We start from the raw sequence: 21,085 nt of genomic DNA on the forward strand, positions 1-21,085 counted from the left end.
TTATCTCCTCCCGTACGATTTGAGTCTATGACCTTCTGACGCCTTGGCCACGTGAGGGACGCTTCGAGATAAAATCCCTACGGGGGAGGACGTTACACTCTCCCACCTTTTTAATAACCAGCGTCTTTGCTGGTCAAAATGAGTGACGGAGCACGGCGATAGCGGACTATTGTAATCCACTTAAAATGTATGTATGACAAACTCAAGTTCAACTACTCTACATGATGAAAATAGACTGAAACTCATTCAAAAATGCGTCATACCACAGATTATATTCTTTAATTTGTTTCAAAGGCGAGTGACCTGGAAGATGGTGGACATTGGGAAGGATGACATAATTTTGTTTGGTGTATTCTGATATCACAGTCAACGGATAATTAGGTTAACCATAGCAACGACCAATAGGTATTACCAGACTGCAGCGAATAGCAACTTCTGTGCCAAAATGCGAAGCTCTTTCTGTCTCCAAAAATGAATACAACAAAAACAAAGCATCAACACAGAACATCACCAAAACTTAAAACACTCCAAAATAAGCGCGATAAACCTCAATATCGCTTCATCTCCAAAAACTCAATTCCTCAGACCATTCGGTCAAATCTAAGGACCATTGTATCACTTACGGATCACTAGCACTAACGTTCCCAGCCAACTGAGGGGAGATACACTACAAAACATCCACAACTCCTGTAAGCGTACCTCATCAACAACAAAATACAACTTCAACACTTCATCAACAAAACAAAGACAACACTTCAAAGAAAGAAAGATACCTCGTTTGCATACAAATCCAGAGTATTAACCTTATAAAAGGATGGTTTAAAAAGTACAAGAAAATACAGTCAACAAAACTGAAAAGTCATGCATCTTCTACGTTATTGTCGCATTTTATGGGTGGATGTATTCCGAAATTCTGCTTCGTATCATTGTCAGTTCATTCGTCACGTAATCAGTCCGTGTATTGCAAAGCCGACTAGAAAGTGAACCACAAGCATCGCTGACGTTGGCTGGTCGTACTTGTTCTAGACTAAAACACATTCAAACTTCTTCAGCCATTTCTGTAGACAACGACTCTCTCGTCCGGTGTATCTTCGAGGCATGACGTTAGCACCAATATTAATAATGTCACATTGCCTACCTCGGACGTCCATGTCTGCAACCTGCCCTCGTCTCTCTCGGTCATGGTTCACCTCCATCCGCTGAAGTGCATCTTCGATGCCCCGCTACATACTTGTATCACCATACAGTCGCTCGTGCTGCTGGTTCAGTGGTCCTTCAGCCGGGTCTGCCATCTCTCGTACACGTCGCTCGTTGACTCTACCACCAGTTCTACCACCAGATCTCAGAATCCTACAGCCGTGCTGCTTCAGCTACCCGGATTCTCCACCAGTGTCGCAACTCTATTCCTGCTTCACTCTGTGTCTTACTGGGGAATAGCCTCAAGCTGTCTGTTGCGAACAGTATTCGTATATTGTCCAGTCCTTACCAGATATCAGAGGTACCACGGGACCGTAATACTTTGTGTAATTGAAGACGAACACGCTGGTAGAATTGAGATTGATGGCTTTATTTACTGCACGGGAACTCAGCCCGAGTTACAACTTAAACTCTCTCATCATCGTCTCTCATCGTCTCTCCCTGAATGAATGTCATTTCTCATTTATCACAATTTTAAGCTTACTCTCTTACGTAATCTACCTTTACTCAAACGGTAATACACATTGTATTCTATTGACACACCATCTCGTGATACAACGAAATGCTGACTCTTCATGATATGTTGACTCTGCAAACTTACAGTCATTGTCGGCACTTTTATTGCCACCTGGATTGTCACCTTGAAACATCACGCGTTGTACATGTGTACAATCACGTCACTTTCTTAAATTAAAGATGCTGACGTGTAAAATGCTGACATGGGAGATATTACAGCATAAATCAATATCATAAAACCCTGTTTGTGTCACTCGGTACTAGGTAGAAAGTATACGCTCGATGTGAGAAATTTAAGACTGTAACAGTATGACGTAACCTTCTTTTATAGATTCGGGGCAGGGCACACAGGCGCTCGGGCCATAGATAAGTCTATGTGGGATTGTGGGTATGTCTGCCCCTTCCATCCCTCCAAACCCACCTTTATATCAACATTTGCACGTTTATTTAGGCCTAGTATGAATGTGTTTGGACCATTACTTTAAAACCGTGGACTTTAGCAATGACCCTTGCGCCTGTGGACAGGTATTGTTTGAGGAAGGACTATGCAAATTTACTCGTATAGCCATTATTTACTTGTTTAAAGCCAGAGTCAACATTTACTCACTTCAAATTTGATATTGCTATCTCCGTTGTTCGCTTTTCCGGCATGCTTTGTGACATATTGACTAGTTACGCTATTTACATGACAGAGAAATGATCAGTCAAACTACTCTCACTTGCACTGTGTACACAAACCAATGTATTAATCTATACAAAATCACACAGCGACTTCAGTTACCTCCTCAGGATTCACCAAATCGTATGCATGTTTGTCTGGAATGTGGACGATTTACACGTCACTTGTGAGTAGTACGGCATGGTGCCACTGCAGTGACCTTTGGAGGGGAGGGGGGGCCACAGTTGCACCATACTGAAAACAAGTAGACAAAATCAGAATTACGATGAACTGTACACATCCATTCCCCCATCCGCGTCTCTTCGCTCATTGGATCTGAAGAAGCCTTATATAGAATTGAAGAATCAAGTGCTTTCCATATTGGAAAATAAGATTGAGCTCTGGCCTTGATAGTAACTCAGTGTGTAAATAATGATGTGACAACAGGACTTTAAAGTCACAGTCTTGGGAAACGAACAATTAGCAACTGTTACCATGATGGAAGACGATTCGTGCGATTTGGCAATAATAGTCACTCTAATGACATGAAGTAAATAATTTGAAATAAAGACACACAAAACTTTGGAACAATATACACTACAAGTGATAAGATTTATCATTTTCAAATCAGGTTTTACATCCAGCATATTCACCAGGGCATCTTGTTTGAACATGCGCTATCCCTCTGACAAGGTGCGCTAAACGATTTTGAAATCTAAATTATACATTATAAAATTTTAAAATGTGGTTGAGCACCAACTCTTCTGAATATAAGGCTTAGATGTTGAATCTCGCTAAACCTTCCTTGTCACAGAATCACGGCCAGGACCAACATTATCAGTGACGTCATAATGACTGAGGGACAGATCGATGGTTGGACGGCAACCCCCGTCGTCACTGAGGTCGTTACTCTGTGTACTAGTCGTGATTGGTCCCAGTTTGAAGTCTAGTAAGCTTACCACAGGGGACCAGGATAAAACACAGCATACAAACAAACAAACAAATAAATATCGTTTAAATTTGTTTGTTTATATGTTCGTTTATTCAACGTTCTATGATAGCGTATGTTTGTTTGCTTGCTTATTTATCTATGTTTTTGTTTGTCTGTATATTTGTTTATTTATTTATTTGTATTCTTGTCTGTATGCTTGTATATTTGTTTGTTTGTTTGTTTGTTTGTTTGTATGATTGTTTTTGTTATTTCCTCGCTCCCGTGTGAGCTTACGTCCCAGAATGTCGACAGTTCACTCACGTTTGGATATTTGCAGCATGATACTTCAAGCGTAATTTCCATGCAACCAGCTGCGATGTGATTCTAATCTTGCATCACACCTGGCCAAAATAATTAAATATGAATCGATGACGTCACCTAAAGCGATTTTTAGTCGCCATTATGATAACGAAATTATTCAGGTAGGCAATTTTGGCTCTTTGGTAGTCACTAATAACACATGTAAGGAATACAAATATTGGTTATGATAAATGAAGCCATAATAATGTATGTTAAAAATAATGTAATTTGTGGCTTAAAAATTGTTATTGTACAATTGTCAAACACGACCCTAAAACTTTAGTCGGACTGAACACTCCTTCAGTAGTACTACAGAGCATGTGCTGAAGGAACTGTATATGGTAGCATAACAATTTGTGTGCGCGATGCTCTCGACAAGTGTTAAAGAGACGGAAATGTTTTGTAAAAAGCATTTATTACGCTTTAATATGGTTATAATGATGATTAGATAAAATACGATCAATAAATTAATGTATTAAATTCAAATCATCTAGACATCAGCTTAAGGCCAAGAAATCCCACAAAGTATGGAATCAAAATTAGAGAAAATTAGACTATTTATATTAAAATCATATCAACATCATAATAAAATATGAAAATTCTGATTTTTTAGCACTGCTGTCAGTGACGCGGAGCTAATCAAATAGGCTGATTTTCCGTCGCCATCTGTCGTCGTTGTCGTCGTCCGTCCGTCCATTCGTCGTTCGTCAACATTTGCCTTCTCCTCTTAAACCGCAAGTCTTTGAAATTTGATATGCAGTTCACCTGACCACTTCAGTCTGTTCAAAGCGTGGTGAAATTTGCAAATTGTATTTTTGGGGTATTTTTGCGATGTTTGGTAAAAAATATCTTCTTCTCTGGAAGCGCATGTCCAATTGCTTTGAAATTTGATATGCAGTTTACTTAGGGTGATTTCAATCACAGTTGTTCAAATCGTGATGAAACTTGCATATTTGTATTGCCAATGAGCTGCAACTCTGCAAAATCTGTCGAACCTCAAGGTACCTCCAATTTCCTTAGATATTCATTGCAATCTGCGAATTGAACGATATAACCATTGACTACTATGCTTCAACAACGTTTGCTTGTGGCAGAATAGGCCAGAAATTGTACAGATTTTTGTTCATTTTAAATTTCCCGCCATTTTCGAAATCTTGCCATGTTATGTGAAAAACAGAGAATTTTTTGACAAAGAGGAGTGAATCCCTTTCCCGTCCTTTCAGTTCGTTGCACCATGTTGTACTTCTTAAGATTCAAATGAGTACATGCCACATTTACGCTGTTTATCATGTAGTTGTATGGAGGCGGCCATATTTGGGTGCGGCACCCGTTTATTATTTGTCTTACTGAAACCTTCCCATGCAGTCCTACTCAGTGGATAATTTTACTTGAGTAAACATCTCTGAGGAAGAACATTTCTATGAACTAATATTAATCTAAATATAAAATCATGAAAATAATGCCAAAAGTTGCAGCTCATGTTCCTTAAAGCCAATACTTGTTATTCTTGGTCAAAAAATTTTAAAATCTTCTTCTTCAAAACTACAGGTCAGATAGCTTAAATATTTGGTACATAGGCCCCTAAGGATGATCTTTTTCAGATTTGCTCAAATTGTGCAGAAATATGCAAATTTGTTTTTTAAGGCAATTTTTGTCATTTTTGGTCATTTTTTTCACTTAAACCGCTTGGTATAAAGGTTCATTGGGATGAGCAAAATGTGGTATATTCAAAATATTATGAAATCTACAATTTTGTAAATTTGGGGCAATTTTTGCCATTTTGGGTCAAAAAATGTGTTTCTCAAAAGCTACCCGTCTGATAGCTTTGATATTTGGTATACAGGTTCCTACAGATGAACTACATATGATATATTGAAATTATGATGAAATCTACAATTTTGTATTTTTAGGTCATTTTTGCCATTTTTGGTCCAAAAATTTGTTTCTCAAAAAACTACTCGTCTAATAGTTTTGATATTGGTAAACAGGTTCCTACGGATGATCATAATGTGATGTATTGAAATCATTATGAAATCTACAATTTTGTTTTTCGGGGCAATTTTTGGCATTTTTTATCAAAAAATTAGAAACAACTTGTCTGATAGGGTTGGTTGATATGTTCTTAGGGGTGATGTTAATGTGATATGTTCAAATTATGATGAAATCTTCAATTATGTATTTTTGCAGCTACTTTTGCCATTTTTTCTCTGGCCACTGAAATGATCTATCAAAGATTTCCACCTTCTTCATCCACCTTCTTCATCCACACATACGTCAAAAATAGTTATTCACTACATAACACAACGGGAGCTCTATCGGCCGCTAGGTCGCTTGTCTTGAAAAAGGGATGATATCAGACATTGTACGCTTGCAAATGTTTCATTTGCATACAACTGCGTATTGGGCATGGCTCAAGGTCCATCTTTTGCAAGTTTACCATCCCGTCAACATATCCTAAAACTTCTGGTCAATACTTGACAGCATAATACAAAGCAAAATACATGATAATAACTAAAATAACATAATACATAACTAAAACTATGTTGCTCTAATACTATTTAAACCTAAGGAGTGTAGAGCTCGTTGGCTCTAATCTTCGACGTGAAACTGTTGAATAAAAATACAGACTGCTGAGATAAGCGTTAAATATATGCTCGGAAGTATATGAAAGCCTGATGAAATTTCTATTCCCAAGCTGAAGTTCAGCTCCACAGTGTTGTATAGTCCACCTGGTACCGTTAATGCTTTTCTTTGGGACGTATAACCATTTGCCGAGGCCTGTGAAGATGCATTATCAAACATGATCAAAAGTGACATCCATTAATCCTTGTACAGGTATTATTTCAATTTTCAACAAGATTTCAAATGGAAATTCGTAATGAATATCGCTTGCCAGGTTTTATCACAGTTCGGTTTGCAAAGTCCGTCAATTACTCATTGGCATTGTGATGAAGTTTTTGTCCACCTTCATATGTTATTAAAAATCAGAAGTTCGCCAGTTTTCGTCTGACACAATTCAGTTAGACTCACCTCTATTTCATATTGGCCAGTAAGCAATATCCTGAAGTATTCTCCATCTAAAGTCGTGTTAAAATAGTTACTGCGACCGATGACAGAGACTCTTGCCCTTGGAAGTGGATTGTCGTTTTCGTCGAGTACCAGACCCTTAACACCTGTGAAATAGCGACATATGGAGGTAAAGCAAAAAAATGAGCATATAATAATATATTGTATTTATGGATGTAGCTCTCTCTATGTAAGCTATTGCATACAACAAGATTTCCAACACTTTTCCATTGACCGTTTTCAGTTTCCCATTACAGCATTCCAAACTGCCACTGACAAGTTAATACAACCCTCCGAGTGTCTTTTTCCCGACAGTCTAATGCTGGATGGACTGTTTTTCATAGAATTCGGTGCACACAGAAAAATACTTATACCAAGGTAGGGTTCACTAGACAATTCACAATACTGTTTATCAATTCATTGACGATTGATGGACTATTTTAAAATATTTTACTACAAATTTTAAGACTGATACATACCCTGATGGACCTGTTCGAGATATTTCATCATGGAAATTTTATTTTGGTTCCAATAATCTTCAAGTAGAGACTCATTAGGGTACTTGCAGCAACTTACTTCAAATGTAAGCTCCATACATCCGTGATATACGTAATTGTAATCCTGCATTCCTCCTGTAGGTATAGCCAAACATAAATTTTTGTTATGATGATGATGAAGATGATGATGATGATGATGATGATGATGATGATGACGCAGAAGAAGAAGGTGATGACGATGATGATGTGGTTGTGGTGGTGGTGATTGTGTTGGTTGTCGTTGTTGTTGTTGATGTTGTTGTTGTTGTTGTTGTTGTTGTTTTATTGTATATAATACCAAGAAATAAGAGTTTTATTTGAATGAGAACGATAAATCAAATTTACACTTCCGACACTCTTTGCACAAATCACAACGACGATGTTGTGCTCCGTCCATTTGGAAAACTAGTCTAGTTTAATAAATTTTGAAGAGGACAGATATTTAGACCCTCGGTTTTTACAATGCTTTTCTAATGTGCTTCTTTTGCGAAGACAGTTTGACGCTTGTTTACTCCGTCTATTTTTGGTGGAAATCGAATATCTAATTGATTTGAAAATATTTTTCCTCAGAAGAGCTAAGGCCAATTATTTTTATGATTTTACTTTCAAGCTAAAGCAAGTTTGTGATAATATACTAATTTAGGTGTGTGTATACACTTATTATGAACTGTCCGCTGGGACTGTGTGTGCTTAAATCGCAGCCGCATACGGAAAGGCAAAATCGTGGATACTGTGCATACTGTATCCACTCTGAAATCTTCAAACAAGCTGCACAGATTAGTCCAATGCAATGCAGAGGGCGAATGTTTTAAACTATGACATTGCATGTTCTGTTTCCTTTGTAAAAGTCTCAGTCGTTAATAATGTAATTACAAATTTTGAAAATGGCGGGAAATTCAAATGACCATTAAAATTTTAATTCACTTGGCAAATGTTTCAGAAAAGAATGGTTTCCTACTGCAGTTAAAGCCCATATCCCTTCAGAGGGTAAAATTCAGAGAAAAACAGGAGAGAATAGGAAGATATTTTTAGGTCATCAAATTTTAAGAGTTACAGCTAGTGGAGCTTTGATACGAAAAATGTGACCATATTGAATCTCGAATATCAGTAAAATTTCGGTAACAAAACTTGAACGTTGACCATAGATTTGTATTGCCTGTTTTGAAAGAGAAAGAGGTTTATTGTTTCCGTTAGGTTAAGTTGAGCAGACATTTAATTTTTTGCGATTTCGAGGCACAGACGTCCATAAAGGTCTGCCATAAAAATTATTGATGCAATAGAACTTTATTGAAGAGTATGGCCTTCTATGGAACGTGCGTAGCCATAGATCCTGATGCGACAATAATCTCCTTTGATGCTGTCAATAGGACTTTAGAAAGTGTTCATTCTATGAAATGTTGAATTTTAGGAAGAGTACACTTCAATTTACCAAACTGTTGAGTTGAACATACCACTAAGATATTTGCAGGCTGTGTTATATTACGGGTACGACTGTTCGACCATGTTTGTTTGCTGTACATGAACTATTAGCCCGTGATAGGATATAAATCATGGCTTTCTTCTTCAGGATATTCATATTCAAATCTATGAACTGACTGTCTACACGTCGAAGAATGCGATAAATGTTATATCTCACGCTACGAGATACGTCAGAAGCCTACCTGTCAGGGTGTACCAATCAGCTCCATTGGTAATTCCATCTTCAAAGCCAGCAAACTCATAATCATAACTATAATAATCATAATCATAGACGTCCGTGCATTTGTTGACGGTGATGTTGTACATATTGCCATGCTGTAATGAGTACACCCTAGCGAGATGTATAAACACGTCATCATCGGGTGATAAACTGTACTGGGCATCGTCCTCAGCTTTATCTTCTGTAAATAAAATAATGTTATCGCATTGCAACATATTTCAAAGATGGGATGTTGCAGCTGTTAGAAAAGCATAAGTATGTGCAGAGGAACTGTTTTACCCTGTTTAAGAATCGTTTCTGCATTTTGCAATGACTAGTTTTATTACACGAATACTGCTGTTCGCGTTTCGTTTGAAACTAGGACAGGTCATGAAAAAAATATCCTAATTAACATACGCATGTTTGCAATTACAGATTTGCGAATATGGGAGCGTTTCTTTTGGAACTGACTTCGCTCTAAGATCTTAGGTTGTAGATAGCCTTATGATGCTACTTTTGCTCTTGCATGTAGCCTATTTCTTTCCCACCCAAAATCCTACCTTGTAGTTTCATTTATATGTTATCATCAATCGATACTGAAACTTTCTTATATTGAAAATGTCCAAATGTCTCACCGAACATTCTTGTCTCATGGGCATCGATGTTGATTTAGGGAAAGACGATTGAACTCAATACCGTTGTCTGATTTTTGCTGAATGCGAGGCCAATGTGAAGGCAACCTAAAATTTGGCCTAATATGGATCCGTGTTCGAGGACCAGCAGCAATAGGCAGCTTCGGTTCAAATGCCATAATTGTCAACATGACGGAATGGTACAACTAAACTAGATTTGCCGTTTGCAGAGCTCACCCTATGGGGTGTGATCATTAATATTATAAAAGCCAACTGTGGCAAAATAGTGCACTTGAGTCACCCACGACCACGAGCAGGAAAGGGCTCACCTGGTGTCAGGTTATCATACGGATAGCTGGCAACAAGGGCGCCGCCATGAAAAGTTCCAGAGAGAACGAACGGTACAATATCCAGCCAGGACATGATTGCAGCTGTTTCGACTTGAATTGGGTCCTCGTTTATTTCGAACATGTCAGGGAAATTGCGGTTCAAATCATAGCTCTCGTTGTTATATCTGTAAAATACACATAGCGTACACCGTATGTACACAGCATCGAGTATTGCAAATCGGGCATTAGTGAATATTGATTTTTCTGGAATAATTTGTCAATGCACTCTTGTGTCGGCTGAACGAAGAAGTTCAGTAGATGCTGAGCAATATCGAGAATACGGCAATTACAGTACAAGGCGTGGCAATGGGAATGCGCGTCACAAGATTATAGTGTTCCCGAGTTCCTGGAGCAATGTCGATGCAGCCGATATCGATACTATGCGTCTTTGATTAGCTTCTGTCACAAAATACCACCCGATCTTTTGCGGACTTCGGGCAATAACTAAACAAATTATGCAATCTTGAAAATTAACACTTTGCATTGTGGTGTTCTCGAACGATGCAATACCTTCCGATGACTCCTGTACAATCGCCCTCAAACGCCACTTCAAAACCATCTGGGTTCATGTCTGGTAGTAGATGAACCCTGGTGTTGTCAAGGAAACGAGTGACATCATTTTCCACGCCATAGTTAGATAGTAAATGTCGAGCGAAATGGAGCAAGATTTCACGTCCAACAACCTGAAGGTGCAAAAAAGAGATACATTTGTGCATTAAAGGTTTGCTGAAAATTTAGGACGCAGACGTGATCTGACAACGTTCATACTTATAGTATGCGATAAACTGGCTTCAGTTGAATAGTTTTCACTAAGTTTCCTTTTAAAAACTATATATCACTTTAGAAACTTTATACAAAACACTTGTTTCTTTACTGGGTGACTGCAGTACCACGAAGCGAGAGGCTATAGTAATATCAACACTCTCTCCGACTTACTTCATTGCCGTGTATGTTGCCTACATATTTCACTTCCGGGCGTAGTACTTCATGCTTCAGAGCATCTTTGCCGGAAATAGCCAAAACCCAAAGTTTGCGTCCTGCAAATGAAAGTCGATTGTAACAGTGGCAGCTTCTTTGGAGAGCATTTATCATTGAAACTGGTAACTTTTCAATCTCGAAAACTGTGGAATGCATTCGAAGGACATAACCTAGTTCCGTCCCGGAAAGTGATTACTGGAAATTGACATGGTTGGTTTATACATGTACAAATTGGTTATGTTACCCACGGTCCCTCCACAAAAGGGACCGTGTGTTAACCTACTCTGACAAACGGACAGAGAAACTGCACAGCATTGTATTGATCTCGTCATCCGATATATTGATAGTGGTCTCATCTTTACATATCGTGTTTTCTTCACTCTTTTAGCTCACGTGTTCACAGACGGGAGCTAATGTTCTGAATGTCGCAGCGACGCCTGTCTGTCTGTCTGGCTGGCTGTCTGTCTGTCTGTCTGTCTGTCTGTCTGTGTGTGCGGTATCTCAAGAACGGCTTATCGGATCACATATAACATTTTTTACACATAGATTCTTTTTGAGAATCGCAAGAACTGATTAGTTTTTGGTTGGGGTGGCTTGCATATTCTATGCTCATTTGTATATTTAACATTTAAAAAAACCAGATATACAATGACAATGGCTGCGCAGAATTGGATGAGATTTGCTACATATATTGATGACACAAGGATATATCCCCCATGGAAGACATAAAAGTGTGGCAAGAGAGTTAATTGGTAATTTGAATATTTGATGAACTTTCCTAATTAGGGATATATATCCGAATTGACTCAATCAAAATGGACGTATATTGAAGATACTATGATTTTACTGAAAGTCATTCAGCATTTTTACTTCAGCAATTCCTAATTTGAATATTTAATTAACTTTCCAAATTAAGGGTTATATCTTGATTGACTCGACTAAAATTGACGAAACTTGCTATGTACATGGAAGAAACTATTTAAAGTCATTAGGCATTTTTACTTTAGCCAATTCTTAACTTGCATATATATGATGAACTTTCCTAATTAAGTTAATATATTTTGATTGACTTGACCAAAGTTGACGAAACTAGCTATGTACATTGAAGATACTATGATACAACATTACTGAAAGTTATTAAGCATTTTTACTTCAGCAATTCCTAATTTGCATATCTAATAATCTTTCCCAATTAGGGATATATACCTGAATTAAATTAATCAAAGTTGGTGAAACAAGCTATGTATTGGTTTAATCAATATTGAAAGTCATTTACCGTTTTCCCTTCTGCTAATCACTAATTTGCATACCGAACAACTTTCCCAAGTAGGGATATATATCTGGATATGCACGATCAAAGTTGACGAAACTTGCTATGTATACTTGAGATACACTGATACAATCATGAAAGTTGTTTTAGGAGTTGTAGATAACCTTATTACTAATTTGCATATTTGACAAACTTTCCTTATTAGGGATGAACAAATTTGCAGTAAACATTTGAGATACTAAGTTAAAAGATCATTGAAAGTCATTTAGCATTTTTACTTCTGCTAGTTACTAATTAGGGATATATATCAGATATATATGGAACATCACATTAGTAATTTGCATTATATATTTATCACATTCATAGACCCAATTATTTTCAATTTTGAATAAAATTGGCTTTACAGTACAATATTATGTTGAACTTTATTGTGTCAATGAGACGGATGAAGTTATGCGGTCCCAGCTGATTCAGTACATTGCACCGGCCCACGCCGGCCAGTTTCTACTGAGTAAAACCACAATGCTTACGAAGTTTTAATGGATATAGCAGCTGATCAAAAGAGAACTGATGAACACAGTGTCGTCATATTCAACATTTTTATTTTAAGGTAAAGTGCGAACGTCAAAAATACTATTTCATAGTGTCAATATTGAAATGACCACGCGGTTCAAAATCGTGCGTTGATGTATTGTTATTATGTGCGATCAAACTCAGAAACTGCCGCTTGCCTTACTCATTCAAAATTACAGAAAAATGTGAAACCTTTTACTTCGGCATCGAAATAACAATAAAGCCATAATTTAACTGTATATTTCAGAGTTTTTGTCGATTATTATACAACTACGTTGTCAAAATGGAAATTACACGAACAAATGGCCGCTTTGTCAAAATCGAACGCTCCAATATGTAAACACAGAACGATGCGACAATTCAAGGTTATCTAAACAGAGAAACATGAAACTGCTTTGCAATCATGAATGAAAAAAACACGTCTTTCAACAAGCTGGATTGAGAAATGTTTAAACTTGGTCATTCAACGTTCATTCCTGTGAGCTATCGCTAGTGTCATATATGACTGCCCTTCGTCTTCGTTGTGGCTGCGGAAACCCTGACGACCCAGCGACATTTATTGTAACGTTCACGGTACAGCCCGTCATCGTAGCACCTGTAAACATTCCCGCTGCTGCAGCTGCCAGAGCACATTGCCCAGAACTTGAATTCGACCCGGATTGAGCTGGGTAGACGTGACTTGTCGGGATCGTTGACGTATTTTCTGACACAGGACCATGGGGCAGAGCGTTACGAGGAATTGACGAAGCGTTCGGCTGTGCGGTTGGTATCGCCAACTGCCGGTCGTTATCCAAGCCCACCAAAATGTCGGACATGAGTTCTTGCTGGGGAAGGGAGTTGACGGCATAGGAATTAATTGACTGAACATTTCGATGACCAGAAAGCTGCATTATTTGGGTTGGAGGGATGCCACTATCGTGGAGCTTTTGGATGGCTGTTTTCCGTGCGCTGTGGTTGGTTTTGCGTCCCGGTATACCTGCTCTTTCGGCCATATTCTGCACGATGTTTTCTAATTTGTTCTTCCCCATTGGTTGTCCCTTATAGCAAATATTGCCACTTGGCTTGTAATTGATGGCGAGATAAAAACGTGAGTCGTCCGTAGACATTTCAACAGGTCGATGGTCACGATACAGCTTGTAGGTTTCGATCGGACATATGGCTTTGTTTTCAACGGCGAACATTTTTGATGGCATATTGCCCGCGGCCGGTTTTGTTGTCGCGTTCATTAAATTCAACTAGCTCTCTGCCCGAAGATATAACTTTTAATTTGATATCTCCCCACAGCAATTTCTTGTTTTCATTTGATGCTCGAAATCCCAATTAGTTTGGTATTATTCACCATACTGTAAACATTAGCGATTCTGGTGAATGGTTTCCGAGCACCCCTTTTTCGCGCATCATCAGGATTTCATTGTCCGTCAGGGATTCGCTGGCACGGGATTTGTTTCCTTTACCTTTTGCTTTCAGATCAGATCCTTTGGCTCGAATCGTCTCCTGAGATTTCGCGAATACTGCATCCCGGCATATGGAAAATTTGTACCTGTTCTCCGATAAAAACCTGTCGATGCCCCGTTGATAAGTTGTCAAAGTGTCCGGTTCATATTCTGTCCCATCGCTTTGTCTCGCTCCAATGAAGAACTTTGACACTGGTACAAATCCAAAGTTTCAGGTGACAAATTGAAAATTTCGGCATCAAAACCATCCTCCGTTGCTGCTAGAAACTTAATCAGTTGCCTAACTGCATTATTTGTTGTTTTGATGGTGTTCGATTTGCGCTGGTTGGTTATGAATGCATCAATTTCGCCCTGGGACACGGCAACGTAACGCTCGGTTGACGACATTGCTCACTTTGTCTAAAATTTTAGGGGCAGACGATCGTGTCCTCATTTTCGCGCCATTGAAATATGAAAGATTCGAACAAAAATCGGTGCAAATATTTTCTCATTTTATTTCCTTCTCGATGCTCTTGACCATAGCATTTCCAAATGCTCCACAACCCGCTTCATTTTCCTGTGAGAATTTTTCTGATAAAACAGCTGTTCGTTGACAGGTTTACATGTAATTAAAGTAGTTCCGACCGTATACCCCGAAATTCTATAAACCGTATTACTATAGTGTGATGTCATACTATAGGAATAACCGTGTCTATGTATGTGATAAATATATAATATATATATATATATCTTGTTTGGCATTATCAAAGTTGACAAATGTGCCATGTACGTTGTAGATACTACGATATAACATTATTGAAGTCATATAGCATTTTTATTTTAGCTAATTACTAATTTGCGTATTTAACGAACTTCCCTAATTAGGGATGTATATCTGGATTGACTTGACCAAAGTTGACGAAACTTGCTATTTATATTGAAGATAGTATGATATAATATTACCCACAATCAGTTTTTATTTTTCAAAACATCTTGTTACTAATTTGCATATTTAACGAACTTTTCTAATTAGGCATATATCTTGATTGACTTCATCAAAGTCGATGAAACCTGCTATGTACATTGAAGAAATATCATACTAATGAAAGTTGTTAAGCATGTTTACATCAGCAAGTTACTAATTTGCATATTTAACTTTCCCAGTTAGGGATATAAGACTTGAAGGACCCAAAAAAGTCTACAAAATTTCCTACGTATATTGATGAGGCAATTATGTTGTATAAGTGAAAGACATTTTGCATTTTCATGTCAACTAATTCATAATGTGTATATCTGATGAGCTTTCACAGGTTGGCATAGGACTTTAACAATGGCAATTACACTGACTATATAAAGTGGTGATACATTGATAGCAGTCAGAGAAATTTAACATTTTTATTTCAGCTAATTACATATTTTTATACTGAATGACCTTTGGAATTAATCTGTCGTGAATATGGTTCATGATGCTGATCATAACATTTTCAATGAAGTTGTAAACATGTGGCAAAAGTTTAAATTCACAGACAACTGCAATATATACTGAAACACGTGAGCATTTTCGGTTCATATTTGGTTTATAAGGCCGACAGCAACAGTGAAAGAACAACTGAATGTCAGCGAACGTACAAAATGAAGACAATCTCAACATTCGATCATAATCACTATTATTTGCTAAGATTATGGACGAGTAAGTGCCTTCATTTGCCCACGTTGCCTTTCATTTAAGACAAAAAAGTGTCGATGCAATATTTTCACGTTTTATGGTTCACGCCCCAAACCCTTATATTCTCTCTAACACTAGACTTAAAGCTACAGTCTGCAATCCCTGGTTGTCGCATAAGAGTATATTAACATTTAGTGTTTGTGTGATGTTAGTCATTTGTTCTTCTTTGAAAAAAGTGCCCAGTAAATCATCTTGTTCGGAGATAAAACCTGCACCTTTAAGTTTGGGAGGGGAGGGTCAATTGTGGCGAAAATCGAATTCTGCTTATTATTACCAAGCTACAGATATAACATCTTATCATTATCACCACGATCATTATCATACGAACAACTTCACTGAATACCTTTTTTTTATTTTGGCTGTGGCTAAGTAATAATAACGTCACGAATGTTATACACGACTTAAACAGCGAAACACCAGAAAATCTTTGGCACAGGACTGAATACATGACAGGGCCTAACTTTGAACTTTCACCTGTCGATTCATTTATTGGACAGTTTCCAGTAAATGTGATCGATTCTATTTGATTCTCAGTGTTATAGAACGAACACGCAACTCATGCGTACAAGAACTACTGTCAGAGATATGCACCGTTGAACCCCTCTTCGACCATAGAGATAAAGATAGTGAAAAAGAACTTCATTGTTGTACCTTAAGGATATATTCTGCTATAACAGTTATTCTTGATATGGCCACATACAAGAGTTTTTGATGTCTAGTAGTTTTTTTCCGGGAAATATTATCATATGAAATATGTGCAGCCAATTTTCATCCCATAATTATCATAAGCCTTTCTTTTGATGAAAACTTACTCCATCTTGCAAATCAAGACGTAGAAAAAATGCCTTCTCTTTACCTTTTACACTTCGTCCAATGCTGTACAGGTCAGAGATTTCATAGTATTTCTCATGGAGCGCCATCAGTGTCGACGACAAGGAGTCGTAATTGTGGTAAACGAACTGAACGTCTGGTTCTCCGAGAACGCCGATATCACAGGTCAACAAAGCCAACAGGGCACAGAGACAAAATATGTGCCGTATAAAAACCCTGCAATCATAAATGAACAGTATCTATAACTTTGTCATTTCCTTTCAGATACCCCTCCAAAGATCTAATAATGCATCTTAGGGCGACGAAGACATTCATTGCGACACATGGTGTCGTAAAAGTCGTTTTACGAAATAGGGGCGTAAAAAGAACCTTATGGAATGAATGTGCCTTATCTTCCTTTTATAACATTATTTCCAATAAAGTGTGTTGTGGTTACAGGTCCTTCAGCTTGGTTATGAATAATTGCCTTTTCATCACTGACGTTTTCTTCTAAAGTATACATAGAATATGTTGATATAAGCCGGATATGTAAAGTTGCCGACAACAAACACTAAACTCCTGCAGGAAAGACAGCAGTCAGTCGCCTTTCTGTTTACTTGAAAGAGGTCATTGACTGGAACTCTGCATTCTTGTAACAGTGACCTTTCTCTGGCAAGACCATAACCCCTTGGTGTGTTTTTCTTACAAATTGGGAAGTCTTTCCTAGGACCAGAGAGACTTTCGTGTTTTTCTCGAGGGTCTATGAGTGAAGTACATATGAGTTAGGGTTGAACACGGTCCCGTGATAGAGTAACCGTGGAAAACCTGACCTTGACTGCAAAATTTCACAAAGGTTTGTATGAAATAGAAGAGAAACAAGGGAAACTATTGAAAGTTGTTTTATTTCTTTTTAATCCACCGACTTGAATTAGGTCTAACGAATCGCATCTAACATAACTTTGTAGGCTGAATGGCTCAAATGATCATAAGATATATGATTGACATGACATCAGTGTCGCTTACACTATGTCAGTCGCCGTAAATGCTTCCTTTATGATATAAGGTTTTGGTCATTAAGACACAGTAATCCATATGTCGTCACTTAGCTCGTCCAATAGAAATCATTTTGGAACGAGTGAAAGTGATTTTCAACCCGCCGTCCAGTTTCAGTCAGAATGACGCACTTTTGAGGAACTCATTCTCAGAAATAAAACGAGTAACAGTTTCATCCCTGTTTGACTGTAATTTGCAAGCTTATGAGCGTCATTTTGACTGATTTTTGACGAAACATCTTCTTAGTTGGGCTTACCTTGATGCCATATTTAAGGAGTGGCAATCACATGACCAAGTTATAGCAAGGTGTCGGTGTACTCGCTCAGTTTTTGCGCAGAATCGTGTAATACGACAGATGTAGCACTACCACATGTGTAAGCTGGTTGCACGGATAAAAAAATTGTGCTGTTCCGATAACCCGAACTTCCCTATTTTTTACCCGCTAACTCAAGACTTTTTAATAGGAGCTACGTAAACGCGGAAGTAAAAATAAGGGGAAAAAACAACAACATAAAATCACGCGCGCGAGAAACAAAGAGAAAAGCACGCGAGAACTGACGCGAAACCTATGACGCCTTCATCATTGCACAATACATTACAAACAATATGGCGGCCAGAGACACGCAAAACGCAAATACCATCACGGCGAGGAAAGATCGTTGTTGTCTGCTGTAAATCGGATACAGACTTTTGAAAAAAATCGGGAGGAAAACTTCCCAGTTTTTTCTCAATGTAAAACACACTCCATTCGAGTTGAATGTGCCAGTGATGCGGCTGGGTCGTGGTTGAAGTCCAGCAGACGAATATTCATGTTGGCGCCGCGACTATGAACTTCAACGTAAAGTACAGTCGCTTTTGTTGTTATTGACTGCAAGAAGTTGAGGAATAATTGTTACGAGAACTAAAATCAGAAATGAACTGAAAACGCTCACATGTTCAGTATACATTGCAGTTGTCTGTAAATTTAAACTTTTGCAACATGTTTGCAACTTCATTGAAAGTGTTATGATCAACAAATTTAAGCTTAACAATATTCAACACGGATTGTACATATGTAATTAGCTAATTAAAATAAAAATACGAAATTTCTTTGACTGCTGTCACTGTATCACCACTCTGTATAGCAAGTGTAATTGCCTTCGGTAAAGTCTTAAAGCTATATACTATACAACTCTTTATCATAGTTTCCTTAATGTACATAGACAGTTTCATCGACTTTGATCGAGTCAATTAGGATATATCCCTGATTAGAAAAGTTCGTTAAATATGCAAATTAGCGATCAACTGAATTAAAAAATGCTAAATGACTTTCAATGATGTTATAACTTTGTTTCTTCAATATCCACCACAAGTATTGTCAACTTTGGTCAAGTGAATCCAGATACATTTCCAAATCAGGAAAGTAATTTGAATATGCAAATAAGTAATAAGATTATCTAAAACTGCTAAAACAACTTTCCGCATTGTTATACCAATGTATCTCAAATAAAAATAGCAAGTTTCGCCAAACTTAACAATACCAATCCAGATATGTGTTCCCTAATAAGGAAAGTTCGTTCAATATGCAAATTAGTGATTAGCTGCAGTGAAAATGATAAATAAATTTCGATATTGATTTAACCAGGTAAAATCAGTGTACATACCATGTTTCGCCAATGTTAATGAAGTTAATCCAGGTATATATCCCTGATTAGGAAAGTTCAATAAACATGCAAATTAGGAATTGGCTGAAGTAAACATGCAAAATGACTTTCAATAGTGTTGTATCATAGTATCTACAATGTGCATGGCAAGTTTTGTCAACTTTGGTCGAGTCAATCAAGATATATATCCCTAATAAGGAAAGTTCATTAAATATGCAAGATAAGAATTGGCTGAAGTTAAATGCTTAGTGACCTTCAAAAATGTTCAATCATAGTATCTTCAGTATACACACCAAGTTTCGTCATTTTGATTGAGTCAATTAAGATATATATCTCTAATATGGAAAGTTCATCAAATATGCAAATTATGAAGTAACTTTAATGTCAACCCTTTATGTCTTTCTTCACGAATAAATCCTTGTGTGATCAACATTTGCAGCAAATCTCATCTAATTCTGTGCAGGCGTTCTTTGATTAAAATAAAAATAAATACTGAAACAAAACATGCTTTGTAACATTTTGACCCGATACTATACACTATTTACATAACATAGCATTGGTAAAACTACTCTTCTACGACTGTGAGACACAAACGCTTGTAATAGTTGATACAAAAATTACACAGCTACATTTTTAACCTCCTTAGGATTCATCAAATCATATACATGTTTGTCTAGAATGAGGACGATTTATCCCTCTCTTATGAGTTGTTAAAGGATGTGCTCACAGTACAGTGACCATTAATTTTGGCTTTTTTGATAGACAGAACGCTGCCTATGGTTGTACAAAACACCCAAAAACAGAACTACTGTGAACAGTACACACTACACTCCTCCCCTTTCACGTCGTTGTCCGCTCAATGTGATGTGAAGAAGTCTTACATTTGAATTTGGACATCAAGTGCTTTCCAAATTGAAAAAAAAAATAGATTGAAAACTTGCCTTGACATGAACTCAGTGTGTTAATAATGGTGTGACAACAGGACGGTAAAAGTCAGTCTTAGACTGCCTTCACAGCAGCATTCACAGCAGCAGCAACCTTGAGGCAAAAGGTTACGGTTGTCATGATTTATATACTTACCCAACCCCTCTGTTGTGCAAAACTGTCTTCTATAATGACTAAAAGTTTCAATAACAATTTAGGAAATAGCTTATTTGATGACATTCTCCCATTGACAACACATTGGGTCTAGGTCAGTGTAAAACGTTCATGTCGCCGTATGTACAATTTTATTTTTGAGGACTTTGACAGAAGAATAGTGTATGGTGTCATCAATAACAACTGGAAGCTTCAGGTCAAACAACCTTTGTATAAGAATTTTGGAGATGATAACCTATGTGTTATTCGTAGCTTCCCCATAGACTACAATGTATAATGGATCAATATTTTCAGTGAAATTCCAAAATCAGCACATACTTGCACTTGTAACCACCTTAGCTAAGTAGTCTAATCAAGTACATTAATATCAAGTATCAAACGTCTAGAAATACACAGATTTAGCTAGTTTTGTATTGCAAAAATTATTCACAGTTTCCTCATAGACTACAATGTAGTAAATCAACATTTTCAGCGAAATTCCAAAATTAAATTTCTCGTACACATGTGCACTTGTAAACACCCCATGCTAATCAAGTAT

The 21,085-nt window shown here is 37.5% G+C and overlaps 2 protein-coding genes across 2 annotated transcripts in view; one reads left to right on the forward strand and one right to left on the reverse strand.

The window, feature by feature from the left end:
- The window catches only part of LOC139143758 (puromycin-sensitive aminopeptidase-like), a 539,468-nt gene that overhangs the window by 118,529 nt on the left and 399,854 nt on the right, over positions 1 to 21,085 (forward strand). The gene's annotated exons all lie outside the window — the stretch shown is intronic.
- On the reverse strand, positions 1,547 to 18,369 carry LOC139143738 (carboxypeptidase D-like). The gene is made up of 9 exons (XM_070714278.1): positions 18,063 to 18,369; positions 16,800 to 16,990; positions 10,900 to 11,000; positions 10,474 to 10,646; positions 9,904 to 10,088; positions 8,926 to 9,144; positions 7,208 to 7,360; positions 6,693 to 6,835; positions 1,547 to 6,440 (listed from the first exon to the last, which is right to left on the reverse strand). Exons 1-9 carry the CDS (start codon positions 18,071 to 18,073, stop codon positions 6,252 to 6,254), a joined length of 1,365 nt encoding a protein of 454 aa, XP_070570379.1. The 5' UTR covers positions 18,074 to 18,369; the 3' UTR covers positions 1,547 to 6,251.

This window comes from Ptychodera flava, chromosome 11 (genome assembly GCF_041260155.1).
Source record: "Ptychodera flava strain L36383 chromosome 11, AS_Pfla_20210202, whole genome shotgun sequence".
Taxonomy (NCBI): Eukaryota; Metazoa; Hemichordata; class Enteropneusta; family Ptychoderidae; genus Ptychodera; species Ptychodera flava.